Source organism: Monopterus albus, unplaced genomic scaffold, assembly GCF_001952655.1.
Source record: "Monopterus albus unplaced genomic scaffold, M_albus_1.0 scaffold119.1, whole genome shotgun sequence".
NCBI lineage: Eukaryota > Metazoa > Chordata > Actinopteri > Synbranchiformes > Synbranchidae > Monopterus > Monopterus albus.
In genome coordinates, this window is record NW_018127999.1 from 122,851 (window position 1) to 149,537 (window position 26,687).

Genomic DNA, 26,687 nt, shown 5'->3' on the forward strand with positions numbered 1-26,687 from the left:
TCGTTAGTGAAACAAACTCTGCACTAACTAGGCCGTATGAGCAGTTTATCAAACAGCTGTTGAACAAGCAGAACACAAACTTGCAGAAAAGTGATGTCTTCACTGCTTTGCCTGTGTTCCACTCGCTGAAGTCCTTGTTTTACTTCAGAACCAAGAGTATGTTCACAAACCATGCTTGAAATGCTAGTAGCTGTGACGTGCTGATGCTGACATTTAAACATTTACGGCGATAGCCCTGCGAGCACTCGCCGCCTACCCGTTGTTCCTGGATCTTAACTTTAGTAACTCCTCCTAAGGTGGATGATATTTAGCTCCTAGAACTAAGTGGGCGAAGGGCAGTGGAAACATAAGCAGAAACTGGGTATATGGACATGTTCCCTATAAATGGCCCAAGGAGGCATGCAGGTTCTAGCCCAGACCCTCCTTGCTGTGAGGCAGCAGTGCTAGCCACTGCACTCTGCACTGAGCTACTGCCCCTGTGTATTCATTTGATTTGTACTGAATTACAGAAGGGCACAAGTGATAATTGGTCAGTGAAGTTGAAATGAAAAATCTTTTTGCTCTTCTTTTTAATCCAAGCTAGGTTGTCGGTTATATGAGAATTTGTAAATGTATCAAGTTTTATTTAAATCATTTTTGCTGTAGTTTTTTCTGTATGGGAAGTCAACAAGTCTTCCAGTCAATTTTCTAGGGAAAGGTGGTCTTCTGGGAGGGTGATTGAGGGCATGAGACTCTGATCTCCACGGCAGCACTGATAAATCAGTGTGTGTGTAACAGTGACAGACAGGTGAATAATGTGTTTTGACTAGCACCGTTGTGCGTTTGGCCTCTGTCATACAGCCCCCGCCACATGCTGACACACAATCGCTGCTCTTTTCATTTAGAAAAACATGCCTCATATTTTCATAAGGCTGCTGTGCGTTCCTGTCGAACCCTGACCAGTTTGTTCTGGTGCACTTATCTCCAATAATAATAGCCTCAGCTGACGGCCCATGTGCAAACGGCATTCTTTCATCCTCACATGACAGCTGTGTCATTTGCCTGTCTGTCTTTCTCGTTCTTCTCTTTCTCTCGCTCTTCTGGTTTCATCTCTCTGCTGTGGTCTCACACCCTTTTTTAATTTTTATTTTTTAAGCCTGCTCTCGCCTCCTTCTCTGACCCCAGTAACTTTCCGTCTGTCCTGAATCTCTCGCTCTTTAAAGTCCTGCTTAGTTTCTACTCGGCACTTCCGCCCATGTGCCCAGTGGCATGTGCCATATCTGACGTCACAGCTGCTGGTGCGTGGTGTGTATTGATGTTGTTTTGGTTGGTTGCGACCCTCCCAGTTTTGGTAACTTTGCCTGTGCCAAGTAGGAATTGGACGAACTTTGTAGATGACTTGTTCTATTGCTATTCCAACAGTGTCGATTGTGTTTTTCTCAGCAGCGATACTCGTTTAGGAGAAGTCTGCAGCCAATCAAGTGCGAGTATAAATGGTTTTGTCTGGCAACATCACAGTTTGCACGTGCACTGAGCATAACCACGCCATTATTGTCTTCTGCTTCTTTATATTAGTCTGGTTTTCTTCGGGCTTGCCTACATAATCTCGCTAATGTTTTATAATTCACTCTCTACCTTTCTTTTTCTTTACCTATGTGCCTTTCAGTTTGCCTCTAACTCCTTCTCTCCATCTACCACTTCTAATCTTCTCTCCCCTCCTTCTCTGAAAATGCTGGCTGACTTATTGGATGTGACCCTACCACTGGAAATCAGATGGTCTGTACAGTAGATTTCACTTTTCAACTAAAGCACATGGATTTACCAGATATAGAACCTTAAGGAGAAAAGCTTTGCAGCATGTGTGTATGTTAGAGGTCCTCATGGGTCCGCTCACTTGTACTGAGACCCGACTCAGGGCCTGAATCAGGTTAGGTCCAAATTCTGCTGATTCAAATTGGCTTGGGTCAAATCTGGTATCTGAATGGACAACCAACCGGTTGCCTTCAAGATGAATGCTGTTAAATGAATTAGATTCAGATGTCAAACAGGTTACAACATTGTCTTTGTTCTCTTTATCACCAGTTGGTTTATTTATGTAAACTTGTTTTTTATATATTATTTTAGTTATTATGACTTTACATTCATTTTTAGGATAATATTAATACAATTCTTCTTCTTCTTATTGTAATTGTTGTTGCTTTCCACCACAGCTGCTTGTTAATTGTCAAATTCAAGTACATCATGCAGCTGTTGGTGTTTGGGTCGACTGCATGTTAGTGTTTGAGATCACGTCAACGTGTTACGGTCATGTCGTTTTGTTTTTTGATTTTTCTTTTCCCCCTCCAAAAGATTTTATGTAGATCAGGTTCAGGTAGGTGTTCCACAGGCTTGTGTAGGCCTCACACTATAATATTTCTTTGAAGTGAACTCTTACAAACCCACAAGATAATCTGCAGGGAGGTGCAACAAGAGACGTTAATGTGGTGTGTATGTCTTTTGCCTGGGCCATTGGGGCTTTGCCAGCTACCTTGTGACATCTATCACATGATAGCTGTTTTTTTTTTTTTTTTTGTCAACTCAGAGGACTTTATTTTAGAAAGATCAACAGAAGGAACAAGCAAAGCACAGAGGGACTAAGAGAATGAGGAATAGAGAAACGAGGACAGGACAGAGCTGGGATGGGTGCAAAAGAGTTCAGAATGAAGAAAGGGAGGGGTGAAGATTGGCCAAGAAAACAAATGTAGAGAGAGCCAGAGAAGGAGATTAATCTGCTAAAGAAAAGAAATCAATGTATTAAAGGAGAGAGAGAAAGCTGCAGGAATAATAGATGGGTGGAGGGAGGGAGGGAGGGAGGGAGGGCGTGAGTACAGTGCTGCTTGCTCACGAGTTCCCAAAAGAGTCATATGACTGGCAGTCACATGCTGCTGGCCTCTGTGTACATACTTCATACTGTGCTCCACCCATGTACACACTGAAACACAGGCGTTCTCAGAATCAGAGTAGATTCATTACCATAACTACGTGTGTTTGTGTTCCAAAATATTAATGAGAGAGTAGAAAATGTGTACAGCACGTTGCGCACATCTCCAGTGTTTACAGATGTACTTTATAAGAGCAGAATGAAGCAAACACGGTGATCTGTCTTCGTCTGTTTTGCTTGGTCTCTCTCGTTTTCTCCTTTCTCTCTTCCTCTCTCTTACATTGATAGCAACAGTGGTTTCAAGTGAGCCATTACCAGAGCCTTGCTAAAAAGCACGCACACACACACACACACACACACACACACACACACACACACACACACACACACCCTCCCCCTTCTGTTCCCACCCTACCAAATGCATTCCTCTTGAATAGGCTGCCAAGTTAAGAAGGCACATGACACAGGCTAATCGCGCTCACATTGCTTTTAGTTTGCTGTGTACACAAGTACATCTGCATTAGGTTTCTGTGCCTGTTGATGTGAACAATTCAGCTTATGTTTTTGCATCAAGAAATTAGTTTCATAAGGAATGGATGAAATTAGACAGAAACTGTGACTTTTTATAGGGGAAGTATTATGTTTATACTAGCAGAGACGTCCATAGCTGAAACCCCTTTAACATCTTATCTGTTCCCACATATCTACAAGCTAAAATCTGCCTGGTCAAACTATATGAATTGTGCGTTTAAATGAATTAAGTGCATTGTGATTTTCGGATGCAACTTGAATCGTGTGCAGAGTAAAATGACCTTGTGTTCAGGGCCTTTAGCCTACAGTTTTCTGTTTTTGCTGCCCTCCCCACAGACCACTGAAGGCCAGGTGAAGATGTTCGGGAAATGCTGCCAGCTCCGTTCTACAGGTGGGAGCAGCAGTTCCCTGGACAGCTCCTCCTCTTGCGCCTCAGAAACCAAGGAAACCAAGGAGCAGGGTCTTCGTTTCCAGGTAACACTTATGCATGCAAAATTGGTCTGCAGTTCTATGTATACCCATACATCCACATAAGGAGATAAACATATACATGCAAAGCTCAAGCATTAACCTTGTGAAGGCTTTTGCCCTTTAACGGTAACACCATTAAAAGTTTGTTCTCCTTCTCTCTTCTCCAGGGTTTGAGGGGTTCGTCTGATGTGGTAATGTTGGGGGAAATGATGTTTGGCTCTGTGGCCATGAGCTACAAAGGCTCCACATTAAAAATCCACCAAATCAGGTAAGAACAACAGGGATGCATGAGTGTCCTATGTTCTCTCAGCTGACAAAAACATCCTTAATATGGAGGTATAGCATCTGTCATGGAGTTTTTCTGATTTGCTTAGATAATTTGCTTGGTTATTAGTATTGGATGATGGGAACAATAAAAGTTTGGACAAGTGAAGGAGAGACGAGAGAAAGTGAAGAAAAAACGGGAAGTTGTGAATTGATGAGGTAGAAGAAGAGACGTGTTTGACTGTGAAAGACACACGCACATGAACCGAGCACAGATGCCAATGACCTTTGTCCTTATACTATCGTCATATCAGATCACCACCTCAGCTGATGCTGAGTAAGGTCTTCACAGCCAGGACGGGAGGCAGTGCGTACGGCAGTCTCAACACGTAAGCACACGCTTACACACGTCTCACTGATTCCTCCTGCAGCTTCTCCCATAAACTAGTCCAGATACACTCTCATCTCATCTTTCTCTCCTCCTCCCCCTCCCTATCTGTCTCAGTTATGGTCCTCTAGTCCTGCCAACCAGGCATACAGTTTCTGCATCTTTCTCTGGTTCTTTAGTCTGTTTTCTGCCCCTCTCTATTTAGTTGAACACTCTCCCTCTGCAGGCTCCTACATTATGTAGGTAATTGAATTCAGCTTTGAGAGTAAGTAAACAAAAAGCATACTTTCATCCTGTAGGTTACAGGACAGCCTGGAGTTCATTGGACAGGATAACAACACCCTGAGGCCTGATCAAAACACTGGGCCCCACAGTCTTCTCGGGAACATAGGTAACCAAAGAAACCCAGTGCCACACCAAACCCTGTATAGTCACCACTGTCATCCTCCTGTTTTCTTTCAGTTCATTTGTGAATTGTAAGTAGAAAGTGGGTGAAATGTTTTTCTTTTTGATCACAGTTAGACACTAAGTGTAGGTACTTAGGTACTGGATTATTGCAAAGATGATTTTTAGCAGTATTTTCACATAATTTACTGGAAAATCTATTTGGTTTTTAATGTCACCTCTGTGTCAGTGTTCACCTGTCCCTCATAACAAAAATAACATAGCAGTACTTGACTGTATAACATGTTAGTACAACTGGCATTTTGTCATTTATTACACAGTTGAAGTTGGTAGAACTGCAAGGAAGCAGCAGAATTTGTTTCTCTTTCAGTCCCTTTAACATTCCTGTTTGAATATAAACCAGATTGGAGAGACTCTGCCAACAGCTCTGTTTTGCTGCCACCCTACATTAACCTCAAGAACAGTTGGAGAACTTTTAAATTGACCTTGCAAGCACAAGTTGTCTGACCAAATTCACAGAATCGGTATCTCTGCTGTTCATGACGTTGATGATGATGTAAGTCTGGCATCAGTTTAGACGATGAAATGCTTCTATTAGACAGAAGAATATAAAGAACTGTTGGCAAATTCTGTCCTTTTCTGTATTTTCTCTGTCATGATGGTCATAATTGTGTTCCGGATTGAAAAGCTCCTGAAATCTAAGTTGTTTACCACACAATGGCCGGATGACAGGAGGTTGCCAGCTTTCCTCCTCGTTCATTAACTAACCATGGTTCATAATTTTTTGTCCTTTCCCCTTTCCATTCCTTTTTATTCATTTGTGCTGCGCAGGATTTTCTCAGCTCTGCAGCCCTCGTCGGGCCTTCTCTGAACAAGGCCCTCTGCGCCTCATCAAGAGCGCATCTTTCTTTTCAGGTTGGCGCTTAAAAACTGGCCATGACTGATATGAGCCAGTTGCATGCGTGTGTGTAGGCTGTAGGTACAGTAGTAGTGGTTGTAGAGGCCTTGACTCTCAGCGACTGCATGCCTGTGCTGTGATTCTTTTAGTGGTTAGTAGTTGTGAGCTTGCAATACTGCAGCACGTCTGCAAAGAACCTGGGTCAGATAGTAGCTGCAGAAATATTGATCATGTGGTTACATCAAACATCTTTGACATGTTCTTCAAAAATAGGATTAAGTTCTCCCTTAAATCTGTGGATTCAAATCCATTTGACACTGAATAACTGTGAAAATGCATTTCTCAAATGAGCTGCATGTGACTTTGGTTTAAAAATGCTGCTCAGCTAAAATTATCAGTGAACCTAAAGAAGGCAAACAAACACCTACTAAATCACACAGGGAATGCATATGCCTTCTGAAACCTCCCTTTCCTTTATTTTGTCTTAACAAATCATAAAATATATTTACCAGTACCTTCTGACCCAGGGCCGGCAGCTGCATTACGCTTATAGAAATGGTGTGCATGGGCGCTCACTGGTGTTGGGGGCTGTAGCTAAAGTTTTAGTAGTTCCCTCTCTTCTTTATCTTTGTGTTCTTCACTCACAGCGTGCTTACTAACTTGTCTTTGACAGTGTCTGTGATACGTGGGCAATGATTTTAGGCTTATGTGCATTTTAACCTGACCGACATCCCCAGTACTCTGCCGACATAATATTTAGTGGACTATAGTACATTTTATGTCCCCTCGTAAACCTTTAATGATCCAGTAACAAACTCGTACACATAAGAGTCTCACTCACACCCATGTAGTTAGTTACACAGCCAGCTTCAGAGCTGGGTGCTACTGAGCAGCTCATGGTGACGTGCCTTGTTCAAGGCACCCTGGCAGTAGTTACTGAAGGAAAACAAAACGTTAGCTACTCTTCTGCTTTCTTTTCTCAGCCAGTATTTAAATGAGTGATATTTCAGGCACAATCAAACTTCCTGAAATGTGCATAGTAAGGGAGCCAAACAGGGGAACCTTCCTTCATTGATCTCTGCCATTGAAATATGCTTAAAATAGAGCTACTTGTTCCTTACAGCACAGGGCCTGGTGCTATCAGCATTTGTTTTCATACAGATAGTAGAACACTCCTGCATATCTTCTGCAGGCTGTATTTGTTAAAGCCTTGCCCATGTATTATCGCTGTAAAGAAACTGAGCGAATTCTCTTCTGATAGTGTTTTTGGTGTGACATTTGCGTGCGCATACTCACAAAACCACTGAGATGCTTTTTGCCGAAAAGCTCACGTTGACTTGCTCGTTAATCATCTCAACCAGAGCTACACTTTCGATTGCACCTTCAAATGCTGCATTTGTTGTTTTCATGCATTTGTTGTAAGATGCACCAGCTTTTTCTTATTTCACCCCAAAGTGTGTGGACACCTGAGAGGAAGCGGACAGGCTCAGGGGTTTCCATACTGTGGTATCTCTTGTAGAAAGTTGTACCAAAGCTATAGCTGGAGATGGTGACAGTGAGTGGGTCAGTGAACAAGCACCTATTACAGCCATCAGTATGGGTTGCCTTATTTGTTGTGACACTTCCTGTTTTGGTGTTGCAAAACAAAGGGTGCACTAACAGTGTGAGAATCAGACAGAAACACCACACAGTATGTAGGAGTGGTGTAGGAGTTGTGTGGTTTATAGTTTAATGGTGACAGTTGCCTTGAATAAGCCACCAAACCTTGTTTATTCTGTTTTCTATATTTTACTGCTACATTAAACAGCCATTTAAAACACTTTCAGCCATATCTCTACTCTATGTATTTTGGTCAAGCAGCAGCAAGAGAAACCCGATAGTTTTCCTTCTAAATGCAAGTGCCACATTTATTGCTTTTTTGGGGACAAAATGGAATTGGTTTTGTTGTTGCCTAGCTTCACATGGATGCTGCTGATGTGAAGCAGCCACAATCATTAGTCCCTGTGTTTGCTGTGAAGTAGAAGAGTACTTTAAGGCCCTTACATGGTGGTGACAAGAGCATCTTCAGCATGCCTGGTGCTCCATTTGGCTGATCACGTTGGTCTGTTTCTCACAGGTTGTTTTTTTTTTCTCCATCCCTCTCACTTCCTTCTTTGTATTGTTTGCTTCACTTCTTTCTCTTTATCTTAAACACATCTTCTCTTGATTTCCTCTTCTCTCTCTTCATGTCATCCATCTGTCTTTGGCCCCTTTCTCTTCTCTCTGCCCCACATCTCCACCTTCCTTCTTTCTCCCTCTAGGCCACAGTCACCCCATGGACATGCCTGGCCGAGGGATGTATGACGAGAGGGACAGCGGCATCGCCAGATCAGGTAGGTTAATAACACTGCAAGCTAAAGCCTGGATTGGCCTACACTCAGTGCAGCTTTCAGTCTTACAGCTGAACTTTGAATGGGGTTCACATTTATTTTTGTCCAGACCTAGGAGGTGTAAGTCAGGAAGGTATCAGGCCATTACACTTCAGAAAGGTCGTCATCTTCTTTTCACTTCAAACACACTGTAGGTTCACATAAAGGGTTTTGATACCTGGTTCTCATCGTCTGGACAGGCCAAAATGTGAGTGGTGCAGCTAATGAGTTTATTTATTTCAAGCACTTCCTGTGTCAGTCTTGTTGACCTGCTTTAACCTCACTGTTCAGTTGTATAAACAGTTATACAAGCACCGGTCACTTGAACAGGTTGTGCTTATGCTGTGACATCACTACTGTGCTGCGTACACACATGCATACCATTTTTCATTCATTTAAAATCATCCTGTACTGTCTGTACAGCTGATTGGAAAGAGATACTGAGAAAGGTGAGACACGGAGTGTTAGAATCAAAGCCAGACTTCCCTCCGCTGCCAGTCGTTCAGTTCTTTGGACCTAAGACCAGAACGAAAGAAGGTGATGCAGGAGTTGAAGACAGTGTGGAGGTGTTAACACGGCCCTAAGGATCAGAAAACACTGTGCAAGGGAAACCGACCCCCACCCCCCCTCTTCTCTTCCTACTAGCCCCCCTCTACGAGCACCACCATGCCCCCCTGGCATGGCTTGTATGAGGGGAGCGGTGGTTTCTGCTCAAACCCGGATCACATGCAGAGAATAAATATAGCAGCTCTCAAAACCTGCTACTAGAAAATGAGCTTCTAATTCAAGCCTCATCCTCTCATCTGCACATTCTCCACCTCCCCTCTGCGTTTGGACTGGAGAGCTCTTTATCTTACTGACAGACATGTACACACTACATGTCCCTCTGTAACACAATGTCCTCACACCTACCTACTCTGTTCTGTCTTCAACTCACTAGCACAGTTTTCTCTTCTCATATACATACTTGTTCACACACCTCACCAAGCTGTCTGTCTTTCAGGGCTTGTGTGTATGTTTGTGTGTAGATTGCCATTATCCCAGCAGCCTGGTGTAAAGCCAGTTAGTCTGACAACTGCGACATGACTTTCAGGATGATATTAGATCTCAGATTAAAGCAGTTCAGTAACTGGGGTCTGCATTTGGTGTGTTTGGATGTGGTTTTGTGTGTTGTATTAGTTTGCCCTTTTTTAGGTTCTTTATTTGTTTCACTAAGAACGGTTATTGTCCTCTAGATCTCTGTCGAGCTATGTGTGTTAGTGTGTGTGTCGTTCAGAATGAGTAATCCTACATGCTTGTTCTCTGACTCACTCTTGTCCTATTCTCTTGTCACCTACGTTCCCTCCTTCTGTCCCTGCTTCTTTCTATTCTTCTCCTCCTCCTCTTGGTTTCCTTAACTGTTCTCTATTTTCTCTCTTCTTCTTCTCACCCCCCTTTAGCTTCTCTGAGCAGCCTGTTGATCACTCCCTTCCCATCTCCGGGCTCCTCTCTCACCAGCAGCTGTGCATCCAGCTACCAGCGCCGATGGCTCCGCAGCCAAACCACAAGTCTAGAGAATGGCGTGTTCCCTCGATGGTGAGACACACGTACACGTGCACACATACACTGGATCCAAATAGAAAGAAATGACAGAAAGGCAAAGTGTAAAACAAAACAAACTTGCATGTTGTTGACTAAACAGATAAGTTGTTCTTTGGCTGACGCACAAACACACTAGGGCTTATTTTCATTGTTAGTTATTTTCTTGATTAATTAATCAGTTAGTCAAAAAATGTTACAAAATGGTACCCAAAAAAATGCATGTCACACTTGGCTTAAGCCCACATGTGTTAATTTGTCTGGCCAGACAAAATGAAGATATTTAATTTAAAGATTTAAACAGGCACAGCGCAGAAAAGCAAAAACAATTCAAATGAATTTTTGGTGTTTGTCTTGAAAAATTACTTAAGTTATTAGGTTATCAAAAATTTAATTAAGGAGCTAGTTTATTCATTTTCAATTGGCTTATCAATTTTTGTTTCATCTCTAAAACACACACACATTAGGAGTAGTTAAAATGATACTTGGGAGAGAGAGGTCAATAGTTTAAGATCTTCCTCACAGCTTCCCACACACTCACTCTCTCCCAGTCACCACTGCTTCTCCGCTGTTTTTCCCTGGTCCGGCCTCTTTTGGGCTTTTGTAAAGTTTGTCCTACTAGGACTTCCTCACAATCCAGCAGACAGCTGGGGGAGTGATACGCACTGATGCTATGTGCTAATAATTGCTCACAAACAAATACACACAGTGCTGTGACTAGACAGGATGCTGTGTCACAGTAAACGCAGCTGTCAGCCCCGGAGTGCTCTAATCTTTCAGGCACTCCTGTTCAGGAGCACCAGAGCATCTTGTTTATAGCTGCAAGAACAACAACAATATAGGATCAAAAGTCTCTTCACTGGTTTTCTTTGCTCAATAGATTTACTTGTGTGTTTTCTTTCTCCGTTGCTGAAACATGTAAAATGTTAGTTGGCTGTAGAATATTTACTAAAAAGTACAAGGAAGACGTGAATAGTATACTAACAAGCTGTTATGTGAGATATAGCTTTATTCACCCCCCCTACCCCTTCCCTGTGTACCCTATCTGATCAGGTCGGCAGAGGAGAGCTTCAACATGTCTGACGAAAGCGGAGGCCCGAGCCTCGGTGTGGCTCGGAAGAAGAAGATCGCTATCGGTGTCATCTTCGTGTTGTCACCCAACCCGGAGGAGAGCGACCGCTTCCAGGATTTCTTTTTCTCCCACTTCCCTCTCTTTGAAAGCCACATGAATAAACTCAAGAGCGCCATCGAGCAGGTGAATTAATATAGACCAAATATATGATGTGCTTGATTTCCCTTTTGTGTTTCTTTCACAACCTCAGTGTTTTATTTACTTTAACATCAGTGTTTTGATGTGGTGATCTCCTCCCTGTTTGACACTGTGAGCTTGTCAGTGAAATCCAGCAAGACATGAATAGAACGCAAAAAAACCCTTACACCCGTTACTGCTGCAATGAGCAGAGTTGCTGTCAGGTTGATAGGTCAGTGGCCATACCTTGTATATCTCTAGATCTGTTTACTGGTGTCTGCTGTTAGCGCTGTCAGAGCTCCGGGTGACTGCCAGTTTTACCAGCTTCCCTTCTGGCCCCAACTTCTCCTTCATAGACTTCTTGTTCCACCTTTCCTAGAGCATTTTCAGCCTCAGTGCCAAATATCTCAAAGCATGTGTGTGTTGTTTCACTCTCCAGGCTATGAAGATGAGTCGGCGGTCAGTTGATGCCAGCCAGAGGGCCTTGGCTTACAGTCGAATGGTGGACGGACTCAACGAGTTCAGGTTGGGCAAGAACTCGCATTGATAAAGATTATATTCTTACACACTTCATTTTTCTCAAGACGAAACTTGTAAATATGACTGATGCTATTGTTGAAAGCACCATACAACATTGTAGTGTTTTTGTTTTTTAACATGGGCAAGTCACATTCTTTATAAACCCTGTTTGCCTACAGTGTAGGAAAAACTAGAATGATGTGCATAGCAAGGTCTCCTCTGGAGAGACTTTGGAAGGATGTGGCATTTAAAATTTGTTTCCAGGAAGCTGACATGACACCGACAGGACATAACAGCTATTTGAGTTATAGGTCTGTGCACTATGAAATCTGACACAAGGGCGTGTTCTGTGCCAGGCTTTACTGCACATAGGAAAACTGGATCACAGGATTTTGTTTGCTGTTCAGTGATAGTGTCATCACGAGAGGTGGCAGGAAAGACAGGTGTGACAGAAAAAAGAGGTAAAGGGCCTAAAAACTTTGCTCTGCCTAGAAGGCAGGTAGGTGCTACACTGGGGAAAGAAAATAAGCATGACATTTTCGCACCCTATAGAGGAAAAACACAGCTTCCTGTCATATCTTCTCAATTCATTTTGTTATTTCTATTACTAATGTGTTTTTCTTGTTCCAAAGTAGTGCTCATCAGAATCGCAGCATATCTTTATATCAGTATCTTGCAGTGAAACAGCTTTTCACATGACTGGTTTCCTGTTTTACGCCCTAAAGGTTCCTCCATATCTAAACTACTTTTCATCCTAAGCATGTTCTTGTAGAATGATAGCTCCATATATGAGTAGTGAGGTCTTAATGCTCCTTGAAGTAGGTCATCAAGTGCCCATATTTATCCTGTGATACTCATACAATGGTGCTAACAGTTGAGTAACTTTAATAACCTGAGAAGTATTTGACACATGCTTTTCATTCTAAGCATAAAAGTGTATCAAGCTGTGTTTTTGCTGGTAGCAGCTGTGGTTTACCAGTGGCTGTGGCCTGCATGTCGCATCTGTCAAGGTGATTTACAAGACAACGTCTCTGACATTTGCTATCTCTTAAGTTGACTAGGTGGTGGTCACACTGTGCTGATGTATCACTGTCATAAACGTATCCTAAAACAAAGCCTTGTTCAAATGACTAAGATAAACAACTGAAGCAAATACTTTTTGCTGATGAAGTGATAACGGAGCATGAGAAAGCCTAGAAAAGGCTATGTGATATCTGTCAGTGAGGGTTTAATGTCTGTTCTATGAGGTGAATTCATGAGACCTGAAAATAACAGAGGTGAAGTGGGGGGGACTGTGTTATTCTGCTCTAGTTACTGATGCAGTGAGCTGAGGTGTCACAGCAGTCATTAATAAATAAATACTGAGGATAGTGTGATGCTAACAGACTCTGTCCCTCCTCATGTGTTCCTGTTTTTATTTCTTTAAGTAATTATGGCAGATGGATTAGTAATGTTGAAATATGTTGATAAAAGAAAGGAGAAACACTTTGGACCATGACTGTCTTGAGCCAACCCTATGGTTTATGTTGCATTGTAAATGAAATGCATTCTGGGAGTTTTTGCTTTGGGGCTTTGGTTGCACTGCACCACAACTGCCATGTAAAGAGGATGCTTTTTAGAAAAAAACGGATCCAATGATGTTGCCTTTTTGTGATGGCATGAAATATGAAATGATCTATCTGTGCAGATGAAGTTCCAAAATTGTGTGTGTACATGTGTCTGAGTGAGACGTGTTTATTAGTATGATGCTTTGTTTTGTACTCACAAGCTGTATGTACGTGCATACATGTCCTTCTCCACCACTAGTTTCACTTGCCATAAGCACATTGGCAGGTAGCTCCCAGTCTGAAGTCCACCCATTGCTGCAGTCATATGCCTGTTGGCAGCCGGCCACAGCAACTCAAACCTCCTGAGTGGCAACTCTATCTACCTCAGACACTGGCCACGAGTACCAGAATAGTAAATAATATGTGTGTGCCAGCAGGGGGAATGCTGTTGCCTGGGACAAATAAAATATCTATAAAATCTAACCTTCACACAGCAGCTAAATATAAGTAGCCACCTTTCCCATTATGGTTTTGACTTGGTGAAGAAATGCCTTTGCTTAATGCTGAAGCTGCCTTGACGTAGTTTGACAGCGAGCAGGCGCACATACCCATGCATGCTGGTAAAGATAAGCTGTGCACTTAGTGGAGGCATGTGTACATGAAAGTCACACCATCCTAAATGAGGGTTATATTAGGGTTTTAGTTAGATTACAAGCGGGAGTACCAACCATAGCAACATTGTTTTTATGGTGTATAATAACGGTGTGTACTGACACATTTATTTGAACTCAAAGTGCACTGTTTGTTTGATCTGTTAATATGAAGGAATGCTAAAAAAGCCTTTTTTAAATCCCAAAGTGAGACAAGTGATCAGTAATAAGAACTTTCCATATGTACAACTCCTAAGTTGGCTTATGAAAACAACACCTTGTAAAGACAAAACTCATAGATCAGGTCAGACATGTTTGAATCGATTCTCTCCATCATGAGGTAATTTAAATCTGGCCCGTCAGCCTGACACATGAGTTTAATTTTACAACACAGGCCACCTCTTTAAAGTTCACCTGAACAGCTGCTGTAGAGAGGCTGAGACTAGATCTCCCACTCATCCAGCGCTGGCCCGGCCTCAGACCTCCTCCCATTAGGGGGCTTTCAGTGGATGTGTGTACTGCAGACACAACAGGGTCAAGTGGGGCTTCAAAAGGCCATGGATAAGTCACCACACTGGTAACACAGGAGTGAATACAACACTATTAGGTCATTTGATACAGCCGCCCAAGCTGACACTGCTGCTCTGCTGACAGTGTTATGTAAAGAGGCTTATGAAGAGTTGAGGGACATGTTTTGTGTGTCCTGAATTACAAGTAGCATAAAGTCTGTTGTGGTTTACCATGCTATATCTGCTCAGTACTCTGTTTATTAATAATTAATTAGTGATTAATTCTTGTCAGGAATTTCATCAGCCAAGCTCAGATGATCTAATGCAGTGATTGCATATTGCAAAATTTACTATAGTCTTCAACAAGATTCTTACACACTTAACGCACTTGCAAAGGCTTGTTCTTGTCGAATTATTCTTTTCATGGATGGAGAAGGTTCGACAGTTTCGTAAGCCACAAGCCATTTAATTGAAAGTTAGATTTTTCTAAATCATAAAGCACATTTAGAGCTCTGGTATTACCATAGTGAACCACTGCTGTCACCAAGTTGATAAATTTTAAAAACATGTAAACAAAGCATGATCACGACTGTAGTGAAGGGGTCACTTTCACTGTGTGGCACCTGTGCTTTCCCTCAGCACGCAGGGTGTCTGCATACCCTGTCAGTGGGTTTTATTTAATAGGTCAAAGAGGCTGTGAGTTTACTGCAGAGTTAATCATGTTTACAGCCTGAGAATTCCTGCAGTTTCAAGTAAGACTAAGTAAAGCTTGGAGCTTTTATTCTTTATCAGCACGACCTGCAGAGTCTTGTGACAGATCACTGGAGTGGCAGGTGAGCCTGACTGTTGTATTAGCTAGGTTTGCTGAAGGTTACAAGGAAGCAGTTGCAAGGAATAAAAGGAATGAAATGCGCCATTCTCTAATAGTCTTTATAGACTCTATTGGTTATCTCTGCAACTTTTGCATGTAGATTCAAACCCAGAATTTAGCAGCTGTAGTCCATATTTCAGCCTTGACTAAAAACCCCTGATTCTCTACATTCCTCAAGCTGCAGAGATTCTCTTCTGCCCGTGTCAAAGCTTGGCCTCTGGCCGAGACATGCTCACCTACACACCCCACGTTCTGTGGAAACTCCACTCCCTAATGCACAAATGCCTCCACTCAGCCACAGACAGAGTTCTACACACACACTCTGTACTGAGAAAGAGACGTGTGTGTGCGCGCAAGTTAGTCGAACTGTTACAAACACACACACAGCCAGGGTCTCCCATGGCTTCAGTGCAGACAGTGAAGCTCTGTGAACTGAGATCTCTTTTGTTTACCCCAAGAGACAATAATATGTCTGTTCTTTGTCTCTGTCCCCCACCCTCTTTCATCCCTCCCTCTCTCGCCGTTCCTCATCTCCAGGATGACCATCTGCGACTTATACACCATGCCCCGGGTGGCTGAGCCTGTCTGGTTGACTATGATGTCTGGCGCATCAGAGAAGAATCAGTTCTGCGGTCAATTCATGAGGGAACTCTCCCTGCTGATGGAGCAGGCCTCCAAGAACCAGTTGAGTGTCTGCTTGTATTCACACCTGCTCCACCACCAGTCACCGACTTTCTAAAAGTGTCACATCAGTTAAAGGACTTGTATGCCACACTGGGATCAAGGGAACTGTATCAAAATGTTGCATAAGATCTTTTCCAGGCTTGCACTTCCTGGACAAGCTTAACAACAGAGAAACAAATTCACACACTATTCACTCCCTCCCCCACATACACACATTCTGTGGACTGTCTTTCCCTTTCTTACATAAACACATTTCACACAGTGAATGTTTCACCCACTTTGCATTTATTTGTCTGCCTCAGAGCTGTGAATGAGAACATCCCCGCCAGTCTCTAATTGCTTATTGTTTGGCGTTACGAAGACATGTCAAAGTGCTGCTGATTGTTTGTATGTGAATTGGTAGCAGGGCCTTTTATTGAACATGGCACCCATATTCAGTACCGTTGATTTGAGTAGTATTCAGCCAAATGAACTGAATTATGACATTAAAAGACACCAGAAACAATTTTAAATATGCGAGTTTCTAATCTCGATCACGCATTGACATTGATTCCTAAATAAAAGGCATGTAAAACTTGTCAGTATTAACTGTGACATTTACTTTTTAATTAGCTGCTTTCATTTGGTTTATGTCCATTGCAGGTTCCCAGAACCAAAAGTGGTGTAAAAAATATTTCATTTATAATAGTTTTTAAACTAGTTTTGTCTGGCCTCAGTTCCTTGCTTTACCATCTGTCACAGAAAAATACAAAAGCTATTTAACATGGGCAACCATAGCCAATGTGGCTTGAGAGTAAAGAGAAGAAGAAGAAGAGTGAGTGGATGTTCAAACATTAGCAACAGAAAATCAGTTATCACGCTTCTGCCTGCACCGTTTTAGAAGAAAATCCAAGGATTGGCGATTTACCATTAGAAATAATTTTTAAACCTTTTGTACATTAATACACGGTCCAGTGTTGATCTCTCCAGACTCTCCATGTTCTCTAAATACCTGTATACTTTGTAAATGTTGACCATGAATGGAAACTGAATCTCCCAGGCAACCACTGGTATGTCTTTATCAACATAATTTCTTAGCGCACGTTTGTACCATGACTGGTTAGCATAACTCCCACGCAACTTCGTCTCTGTGCTGTAGACTCTCGAATGAGGCATCAGGTGTCCCTGGCAACCAGTGGTGTTATGTATCACAGTGTATTTTCTAAGGAATCCCGACAGTGTTCTCATATCTGTTGGCTTTGATGACTGCCGCAGTCACCGTGGTGTTTAGCACATGACTGAACTATTATCACACTGTTGGGTCATGAGACTGGAAGGGAAGTAGAGACTTGTGGTCAGGAAAGGGAAGTGAATCACACTAATATAATGTGTGTGTCACTTATGTGTATCTCTGCATAAGTCTGTATATGTATGTGTTGCAAACGGGATGGTGCTCAGTCCAGCAAGAAAAGGTTTGACCAAAGTTTTACATGTAGTAAGAACTGAACTACTCAAACATGGTCATTTCTGACAGGAAATATATATTTGGACTCTGAGTTTTACTGACCAACACATATCTGATATGACAGATTCCTCCCTGCATTATTGACAGCTGTCCTGACCAATCATCTGGCCTGGGTCCCCACTGTAATGCCCAATGGGCAACCTCCAATCAAGATCTTCCTTGAGAAGCACTCCTCCCAGAGTGTGGACATGCTGGCAAAGATGCACCCATACAACCCCCTCTGGGCACAGCTAGGTAAGACAAAAACAGTCTTCTGCCAAAGCAGTCAAACATAACAGCTGTGTTTGGCCTTCATCATCGTACCAGAAGCATGAATTCATCCATTGTTATCCATGTCGGTGTAATGCAGTTCCTGTAGTTGGGTTAAATCCTCCCTGTGGGAGCATTTCACATTAAAGCAGAGATTTTAGGTCTAGTAAATATGCTGTTTTCAAACTAAGATAATATGGCAGTGTGAAACTGGAAATCAGTTGGATACGTGATTTCTCATCTTTGATGTTAAAGCGTGGGAAGTGAGAAACTCATGTTTTGCAGTAGAGCAAGTTGCATTAGTGGAAATCCATAGAATTTTCTACGTAAGTGGTTTGATTGTATGTAAATAGATTTATGGGTGCATATAGGATGTAATGATATTCTATAAATACACAGAAATATTGAAGACAATGTAATCAACGCTTTCACCTAAAGTGACATGGGAGACTAAGAAAGTGAACTAGTGGTGACACCTAATGTTTACAGCAGAGAACTGCAGATCAGAGCAATGACGTCATGAAGAAAGATCTAAACAGAGCTAAAGAAGAGATTAAAAAAAGAAGAAAGAAATGCACAGATGTTATTGTCTTGAAGAAATATATTGGGTAAATTGAAGATATAATTGTATAGATATGACATCACATTTTTTACCCAGCAGAGATGCAACAAATACAGAATTTATTTCTTTCCCATCACTGTGTGCAGGAGACCTGTACGGGGCCATTGGGTCACCGGTGCGGCTATCAAGGACTGTGGTGGTGGGACGCAGACAGGAGCTGGTCCAGAGACTTCTTTATGTTCTCACCTACTTCATCCGCTGTTCGGAGCTGCTGGAGACCCACATGTTGGACAGTGCTGAGGACGAGGCCATCGTTATGCCCGGCTCCCTCATCACAACCTCGCTAAGGAAAGGAGAGGTGGAGGAGTCGGACTATGTTCTGGTTACTGTCCATAAACCCAGCGGGGACTACTTGTCCCAAGGGGCCCATGGTCCTCAGACTGAGGCAGAGGACAGTAGCTTCCCTTCAGACAACAGCCTCCAGAGCAGCACATACACAGATGCTGAGGTGGAGCATGGAGCTGGGGATACACCCAAGGAGGAAGATGAGGATGAGGAAGATGAGGAGGACAGCAGTGAGAGTCAAGGGTCCAGGAGCAGTGTGCTTCAGACGGGACACAGTCAGGCCTCAGTACCCACCATCAGGACTGCAGAAGCAACAGAACCCAGGAAGTTGTGCAGGGAGTCTAACAGCCCGCTGTGCACGGAGGCCCGGCTGGAGATGGTGCTGCGTGTTGGCTCGGCCCCCCTTGAGGAGCAACCTTCTGTGCTGGACACAGAGGACAAGGGCGACATAAAAGTGATTGTACCATCCATACCCACAACCCCTGCATCAAGTCCATCCTCAGTTCCTGCCACAACAGAGGGCAGGTCCTTTGGAGCAGAGCCTGAGATGGGTGCAGGAAAGGGGAACCAGGCCACCAAAGTGCTGGCTCCCCACCCCAAGGGGATATCTATAGAGAAGAAGCCCCCAGATAAGCACCTGGCTACTGCTGTGCCAGTACCAGTGATACCAGGAAATGCCGTGACAGGGCCCATGGCTTTGACTGTAACAGAAGAGGAGGGGCCAGCAACAAAAGTCACTTTCCTTATTGGAGACTCTATGTCCCCCGAGTCAGACACAGAGAGCCGCAGAAGGAAGGTGGAGGAGGAGATCAAGAAGCACAAGAAACATCTCAAGGATAAACATACGCTTCACCAGCAGCTGCTGCAGCAGCAACAGCATCATCAAGGGCAGCATTACCAGCAGCAACCAGAGCAGCTGCACAGAGGAGCAAATTCAAAGACCAGCAGCACCAGTGCATCAGAGGACCAAACCACACAGACCAAGGCAGCTCCAGCCTTGCAACGGGTGTCCAGTAAGATGTCCCAGTGGGGCCCAAACTGTGTGGATGCTTTTGATGAGTATTTCAGCTTAGAGAACCCTGTAGAGACAAGGACTATAGATGATGTGGCCAAACAACAAGAGGCCAGCACAATGGTCAGTGTGCACAAAGACTTGCCAGACTCCTTGGGAGTCCCCCGGTCTGTTGACGTGGGAGGTCACAGCTTTCATGGAGCAGTCAGGAGTCCAAGTTTGAGTCTCTGTTTGGGTTCAGGAAGTGGAGAGGTTGGGTCCAGTAGGAAGGGAGACATGTTATTGGAACTCCAGAGGAGGTGCAGGTGTGAGTCTACAGACTCCTCTGACACCTGCTGTTGCAGGGGCTGTTCTGCTGAGCAGAACAAGGGTCTTGTGTTGTCAGTCCCTACCCCCCAGGACGGAAGCAGCAACAGCAAAGAGGACCAAAAGTGCAAGGTGGTTCCTGTCAACGACTGGGAGATACCGCGGAACGAGAGCTCTGACAGCGCACTGGGGGATAGTGAGAGTGAGGAGACGGAGGACTGGCAGGAGGAAATGCTAGTGCCCCTCCCTGGGTGAGTAGAGGAGCCATGCACTGATTCACAGACCCTGCTGAGTTTCTCTTCCTGTACAGAGTGAACTGCACTGCTATGAAGTGCAGTTCATTATTTATAGTGGTGATGATTGCAGGGAATAATTTTAATTTATATGTTGCATTTACAGGTCAAAGTTAGTGGAAAACTACTCAAAGCCAAGCATTGCCAATTTTGGCCGCTCTCTGTTTGGAGGCTACTGCCCCACCTATGTGCCAGACTTTGTACTGCACGGGATGCCCAGTGACGAGAAGCTGCGACAGAGACTCATGACAGAATTGACACATGCTGTTCAGGTAAAGATTTATTCCTTAGAGAGATGTACTGTTTTTAATGAAATATAAGATATTGCATTTTAATTATTGTTCGTTTTTACAAGGCATAAAGGTAAAAAAAAAAAAAAAAATCAAACTCACATTCTGTGAGCTGTTTCACATCAAATAGAATTAATATGTAATGCTGTTTTCTGCTTTAATAATTTCTTGAAATATTTTATTCATGGCATAGATATTTGAAAAGCAACAACAGAATATGAGTGAACTGTCAAACCAGTGCCATTAAAAGTCAACCAGCAGTAATATTGAATTACTACACAGCCCTGATTGAGATATGTTTGGTGTGACTGCACTCTTTCATTGTGTAAAAAAAACAAAACTTTTTACTGATGTAAATGACAGAAGTCAATGTTTGCTGGATGCTTCGCCTTCTGTGTAACAATGGTTTCGTTGTTTGACTGCTCTTGTCTTCTGTAGCATCCAGTACTGGATGAGCCTATAGCAGAGGCCGTCTGCATTGTAGCAGACACAGACAAGTGGACAGTGCAGGTGGCCAGCAGTCAGAGACGAGCCACGGACGCCACCAAGCTGGGGAAAGAAGTCTTGGTGTCCAGCCTGGTTTCCAGCTTGTTGCAGTCCACTCACCAGCTCTACAAACTCAACCTCTCACCCAACTTTGTACGTTATGCCCCTGTGTTTATACTGTAAGAGGATATGGAAAACCACTGATATTGTAACTGATTCTTGTGCTTGACTAACCATGTTCCCATCTGTCTCGCTCCTCTTCTCCTTAGTGTATAATGCACCTTGAGGACCGCCTGCAGGAAATCTATTTCAAGAGCAGGATGCTTGCTGAGTATTTGAAGGGGCAGACTAGAGTCCATGTGAGAGAACTGGGCATGGTCTTAGGGTGAGCAGTAAACCAGTATTCTCAACTCACAGAATAGGTCTGCTTCAAAGTGGTGGCTTCAGTATGTAATGAAAAGCACAATGCCTTATGTGTAGAAACTAATGGGAACAAGAGAAACGGTGTGTAAATTCTTATTTTTTCAATTAACACCACGAGTCTGCAGAACAAATATAAAGAAGTCAGGCTCTGTGGAGATGGGGTCAAGATCAGAAGAACTGGAAAAGAGTGTACAGTTAAATACATTTTCCAGGCAGTTCTGTAGTTTGGTTAGAAATGGATCCATTCAAAGTCGCTGTGTAGCTGCATTTGTGCTGTAAAAAAGCCACACATGAACTACAACAGAGGTCAGGTGGTAAAGTCACGTCACAGTGGCCATTGCATTGCCTTGAAAATGTTCAGATTTTTTGATTTTCTGACTCTTTGCTCGACACTTAACTCATCCTGTCCTCTCGGTGTGTCCTTGCAGAATCGAGTCCAGTGACCTTCCCCTGTTAGCTGCAGTGGCCAGCACTCACTCCCCATATGTGGCTCAGATCCTGCTATGAGACAGTAATGATACTGAGATCCCAGTCAGCCAGAGGAGATGCATCAGAACTGTCTGGTGCCACTTTGCCCCTAAAGTGGCCCTCCACACTGCACATCTGGCTCCTGACATGATCTCCTGGGATAAATGGGATCTCTGCCCTGAGCCTGAGTAGTGCACATCTGTATGGACCACGGCCACAGCCAGCACCTCCCCTCGCTACCACTGCTGCTGAATTTGGTGTTATGCTGATGTTGCACCACAGGGAGGAAGCTGGAGACCAGAGTCCCACAGATGGAGCGAGGCTCTGCGGGTGATTGAAATGAACTGCTCCTGATGTTTGAATGTTTCTTTCAAAACAAAACTCTTCTATTTTTGGACACAAAAGCCAAAGACTTCATTCATTTTTCCAGTTGAGAATGAAACTTTAAGATATCTACAGTACATTAACAGTGACTTTTGTTTCTTTAACTGCTTCTTTTCTGTACAATCTTAAACCCGTTCATACGAAGTGACAGGCTGCATTTTTAAACTTTACTTTGAGGTAAACATCATTATCATTGATAAATAACATGTTCAATCTCATAATTATTTTGTTCATCTATGTCTTTGTTTACAAGCCAAATTTCCCAGAGATATCTCAATGAAGAATTTAAAAATTTTTTTTGTCAAATTGTGATGCATACCTGATTTTAAAGCCTTTTTTATTTGGGCTGTGGGAGTAATCGATGCACACTTTGATTTTTAGTTCTACAATCTGGTTTTGAAAAGTGGCTTTGACATTCTTATCATAGGTACAGCACTACCTCAGAACTTTATATGGGCTGTGGATGACACAGTTAGCCCCATAAAAAACCCTGAGGTGTACTTTTTAAGCTATTTTAATCAGGAATGTCAGCGTCAACTGTGTTCAGACTCTATGCTGTGTTCTTTGACAAGGGAAGGCTGTTTAATTCCTTAGGATGGTCATTACAGGAAAACATTTTTACATCCCAGTGTGATTTAAGAAGGGTCTCTTTCTACTGTGGTAACCTAAAACATGCACCATCTACATATATTTTAAAACCAAAATGCTGAAATATTTTCACACTTTTATAGCTTCGCCACCTTTTTACGATGTTTACGGCTTCAGTGTTTGCTGCAGAGAGAGGAGTAGAGGAAGACAGTAGGCCTTGTAATGGATATGTATGTATCAGTTAACACTATTTTCAGAAATGGTTTCTAAGGCAGTTATAGACACAAAAACTAAAAATACAAAACTATAGTAGCACAGACAGATAAATGATTTTGGCTGTTATTCCATGGACGCAGGGCGCAATTTGCTGAGCGTGAAAGGAAGCTTGAGTTGCTTTCTCAGCTTCTCCTGGGCAGCGGGGGCCAATGGGACATAATTATTATTACTTTTTTGTCATGCATTTATAGCATTGGCAATGAATAATAGGATGTGTAAAAATAAAGTTCCCAGTGATTGCGTTGTTTGGAAGGAACACAGTCAAAAGCAGAGAGGAACTCGGAAGTTTTCAGATAAATGCACGTCTGTACAGTACTTTACCACTGTACTGTGTTTTTTAACCCAGCAAACCTTCAAAGGGACAAAGTGTAATTTTTGCCAACAGCCTGCTCGGACAAATTAAAGATTGCAGTTGTGTGTATGTGTGTTTGTAACAGAGCTTGTTGACAGGCTTTATGTTCAGCTGCGAATGGTTTCTGTTGCTAGACAAAGCAGAGCTAACTGGCAGTGTCACCCTGACAAGTGGATAGTGTTTATTTCTTTCTATAAAATGAAATCGCACCCGGAATATGACCCAAGTCTTAATGGAGAAGTGGTATGAAGGCATCATAGATATACTGTATACATGCTTGTTACTGTATTGGAGATGTTCAGCTGTCAGCCTACATTTTGTACAACCCAGCCATTATGTTTAAATGGTATGAGTTTATCTGCTTTCCTCTCTTTGTATATGAATAAGTTATTTAGTTGCTCATGTAATTGTTTGTGCAAACTGTACATACTCAGTTTATTTCCATGTATTTGTACAGAATGTCTTTAAAAAGTCTCAAATAATTTTTTCCCAATTTTATGGGAATGTTGTGCAATAAAGATGCTGATGTTGAGAACGTCTCTGGGAACGTTTGTCAGAATCAAAGGGAAGGAGGAAAAAACATTAAATATCAGCTGTATGAATGTAAAATAATTTCCCCAAACTTGTAAGAATTATGACTCGTGTCTAGGAATTCACGAGGAGAGGGGTGAACTGCATGTACACACGGGGATTTGTGATTCTTTTTGAGAAAACGCTTCATTAGAGCGACATTACAAACAAGGTTTCAGTGAAACTGCACACCTGGCTCAGATTCAAAGGAGCGGCTCTGGACTTCTGTTTCTTCACATCTCAGATTAGCAGCTGTGGTTCTCACAAACACTCAAACTCTCAAGACTGTACAATTGTGTGAACTGGTCTTGGTGTTCTAGGTAATCCCCGTTGAAAAGACTCCAAAAATATCAATTTACACACTTTATATCCGGAATTGTTTCTCAGCTGCTATAGGCTTCCTTTATTTTCAACAGACTGGAGAGCAGCTATAACACAGTGTGAGAATGGCACTTTTGTTTGCAGCGGTGACTGTTCTTGTATTCACCACCTGGATCCCACATTTTACCCATGTTTGAATTTACCATCCAAAAACTGGCTGTAACTCCTCACAGCACAGAAGGCAAAGCAAAACAAGGACATGCACACATACGCACTGCAGTTATGCAATAAAGAAAGGAGTGTCCTGAAATACTGCTGCACTGGCAGTAATCCCACTTTCTTCATGTGAATAGGGACTTTAGATGGAGCAAAAAGCAGTAGTGGTCAAGTGTTTAATTCTAAATTAAATAAACTGGAGGTATGTTGAACTTAACTGTTTTTTAAGTTATATGTTTACTCTGAAATAAAAAGTCAAGAGGAGGGTGAGAGGTTTAATTTTCCTGCTAAAATAGAAGTTTTGACAGCCTTGAGTGGGTTTTTGCTTTTAAACACAGTAGCAGGCTACTACAGTGGTCAGAGGGAGGACCTATGCCACATTTAAGTACTCCTTTAAATACTCGTAAAATTGAGCTCCAAAACTGGTAGCGATGGTGCACTTCAGATAAAGAAAACATTGCATTATTTGCCTTAAAAGAAAATGTGAGTAAATGAGCAGAAAAGGCTCAGCTGCAATATTCAAAATGTGCTTAATCAGTGTGGCTCTTATCCAAATAATGTTTCAGGGGGTGTAGTAGCCTAACAGGCTTTTTTGAACAGTGCCTTTGTACAGATAGAATTGGCAGTCTTTTGGTATCTTTTTAAACATTTTGCATTTCTTTTACTTGTTTAATTTATTTTTGTAATTGTTTGATATGAGACAATGGGCCCCTGAGCACAAACATCTAAAAGGCCCCACCTCTCCTACACTTCTGTTAGCAAGACTGACAAATTTAGGAACCATGTTTTCTTGTAGCTGTTTTGCATGTTTTTGGCTATTTTGTGTTCATTTTTTTACTCATTTACACATCTCTGTGTCATTTTGCACCAATTTTTTAAACTTGTTTTGTGTCTTTTTAACACCTGTGTGTCGTTAGTGTCTATTTTTGTTATTTCCACAGTTTTGTAGTTGTTTTGCTGTCTTTAGGGTCTTTTCCATCTCTTTTAATTCATATTGTGTCTCCTTTTGGTGGTTCTGTATCTCTTTGGCTTTTTTTCTCTCGTTTGTGGCTTTTGTTGTCGTTTGATGTCATTTAATTGACTTGCCAATGAAAAGGTTAACACCTTTATCCTGGCTCTCTTGTCTAGGAGCCCCCTGACATCCTGGGGCCCCTGGGCCCAGTAGGTCCGATCAGTAATCCATTAATGCGTCCATGTGCGAACTATGTTCATAAGTCTTATGCTCTTATTTCCGACCGTATGTGAACGCAGCACCATCTCGGTGCATTCAGATGTCGTCAACTGTCCACAGATCTGGAAGAGGAGGGATCTAAATCTGAACTGCGTCTGACTGACGCTTCCTACCGAGGTTGATACTTCCATTTACTAAAAATGTACACAATTCAAGACAAGTCCCACGGGTTTAACTTTCTGTCACACTTTAGCGGCATCTCCCCCTTTTCAGACTCGAAGTAACGCAGTGGGGAGGGAGGTGTGTGTTTGGTTTCCCCTCCCGCTGCTGCTGCTGCTGAAGAAGAAGAAGAAGAAGAAGAAGAAGGAGCTCCTGTGGGATCGTTTTGGAGTAAACTCTATCCATGCTCGGCTCGGCTTGGCAAGCAAAAGATTCACGGGCATGCGAGTTTGTCCAGCTCGGTTCGGCTAAGGAGCAGCTAGGAGACGACAAATCACCTTCAGAGGAAGTAAAAGTCCTGAGGTGGATTTGAGGCGAAGTTATGAAAATGACCGGAGCCATGGAAACTTCTTTCAAACTGGCTTTGAAGAAACCACCTTCGCGGCGGACGGCAGAGGTAAACAATCTATCGCTTCTTTAATTAGCCTCGACTTGCTAATGTTAGCCCAAATCAAACTGTTGGAAAGCTCCACCTCAGCTGTCAGGAGTTTGACTGAAATGAGTCAACAATAAGTTGCTTGTGGACTAGTTGTTTTCTTAGGGCTCTTCTGTCCATTAACATGCTAATCAGGACACACAGGACACGGCTAAACTATCAGACAAAACACTAAAAAGTCTTCATCCGATCCAGTGCAACAGTTTGGCAGCTCTAACTTGATCTTTGTATGTGCAGTGCAGAAATAACACTCAAATGGAAAAATCCTCTTCAGGCTTCAGTGGCGCCCAAGCTGTGGTGCAGGGACTGTACTGGGTCCTTGAGAGGTTGGCACGGGTCTGCTCA

General features: G+C 42.8%; 2 protein-coding genes across 5 annotated transcripts in view; both read left to right on the forward strand.

The window, feature by feature from the left end:
* The window catches only part of fnip1 (folliculin interacting protein 1), a 32,257-nt gene extending 8,312 nt beyond the window's left edge, over positions 1–23,945 (forward strand). For 2 of the 3 annotated variants that reach the window (XM_020611965.1, XM_020611966.1), the window contains exons 3-18: positions 3,767–3,904; positions 4,069–4,169; positions 4,480–4,554; positions 4,853–4,944; positions 5,790–5,873; positions 8,157–8,228; positions 9,704–9,839; positions 10,896–11,097; positions 11,531–11,616; positions 15,725–15,871; positions 17,440–17,609; positions 18,333–20,100; positions 20,249–20,414; positions 20,871–21,071; positions 21,188–21,303; positions 21,770–23,945. In XM_020611965.1, the coding sequence (XP_020467621.1) occupies positions 3,767–3,904; positions 4,069–4,169; positions 4,480–4,554; positions 4,853–4,944; positions 5,790–5,873; positions 8,157–8,228; positions 9,704–9,839; positions 10,896–11,097; positions 11,531–11,616; positions 15,725–15,871; positions 17,440–17,609; positions 18,333–20,100; positions 20,249–20,414; positions 20,871–21,071; positions 21,188–21,303; positions 21,770–21,848 (3,633 nt within the window). In that variant the 3' untranslated portion in view covers positions 21,849–23,945. The remainder of the gene's footprint in view (positions 1–3,766; positions 3,905–4,068; positions 4,170–4,479; positions 4,555–4,852; positions 4,945–5,789; positions 5,874–8,156; positions 8,229–9,703; positions 9,840–10,895; positions 11,098–11,530; positions 11,617–15,724; positions 15,872–17,439; positions 17,610–18,332; positions 20,101–20,248; positions 20,415–20,870; positions 21,072–21,187; positions 21,304–21,769) is intronic. The other variant, XM_020611967.1, reaches the window with a different exon arrangement.
* Positions 23,946–25,326: 1,381 nt separating this feature from the next.
* Positions 25,327–26,687, forward strand: part of LOC109966805 (rap guanine nucleotide exchange factor 6-like) — a 59,586-nt gene continuing 58,225 nt past the window's right edge. For both annotated transcript variants that reach the window (XM_020611968.1, XM_020611969.1), the window contains exon 1: positions 25,327–26,303. In XM_020611968.1, the coding sequence (XP_020467624.1) occupies positions 26,229–26,303 (75 nt within the window). In that variant the 5' untranslated portion in view covers positions 25,327–26,228. The remainder of the gene's footprint in view (positions 26,304–26,687) is intronic.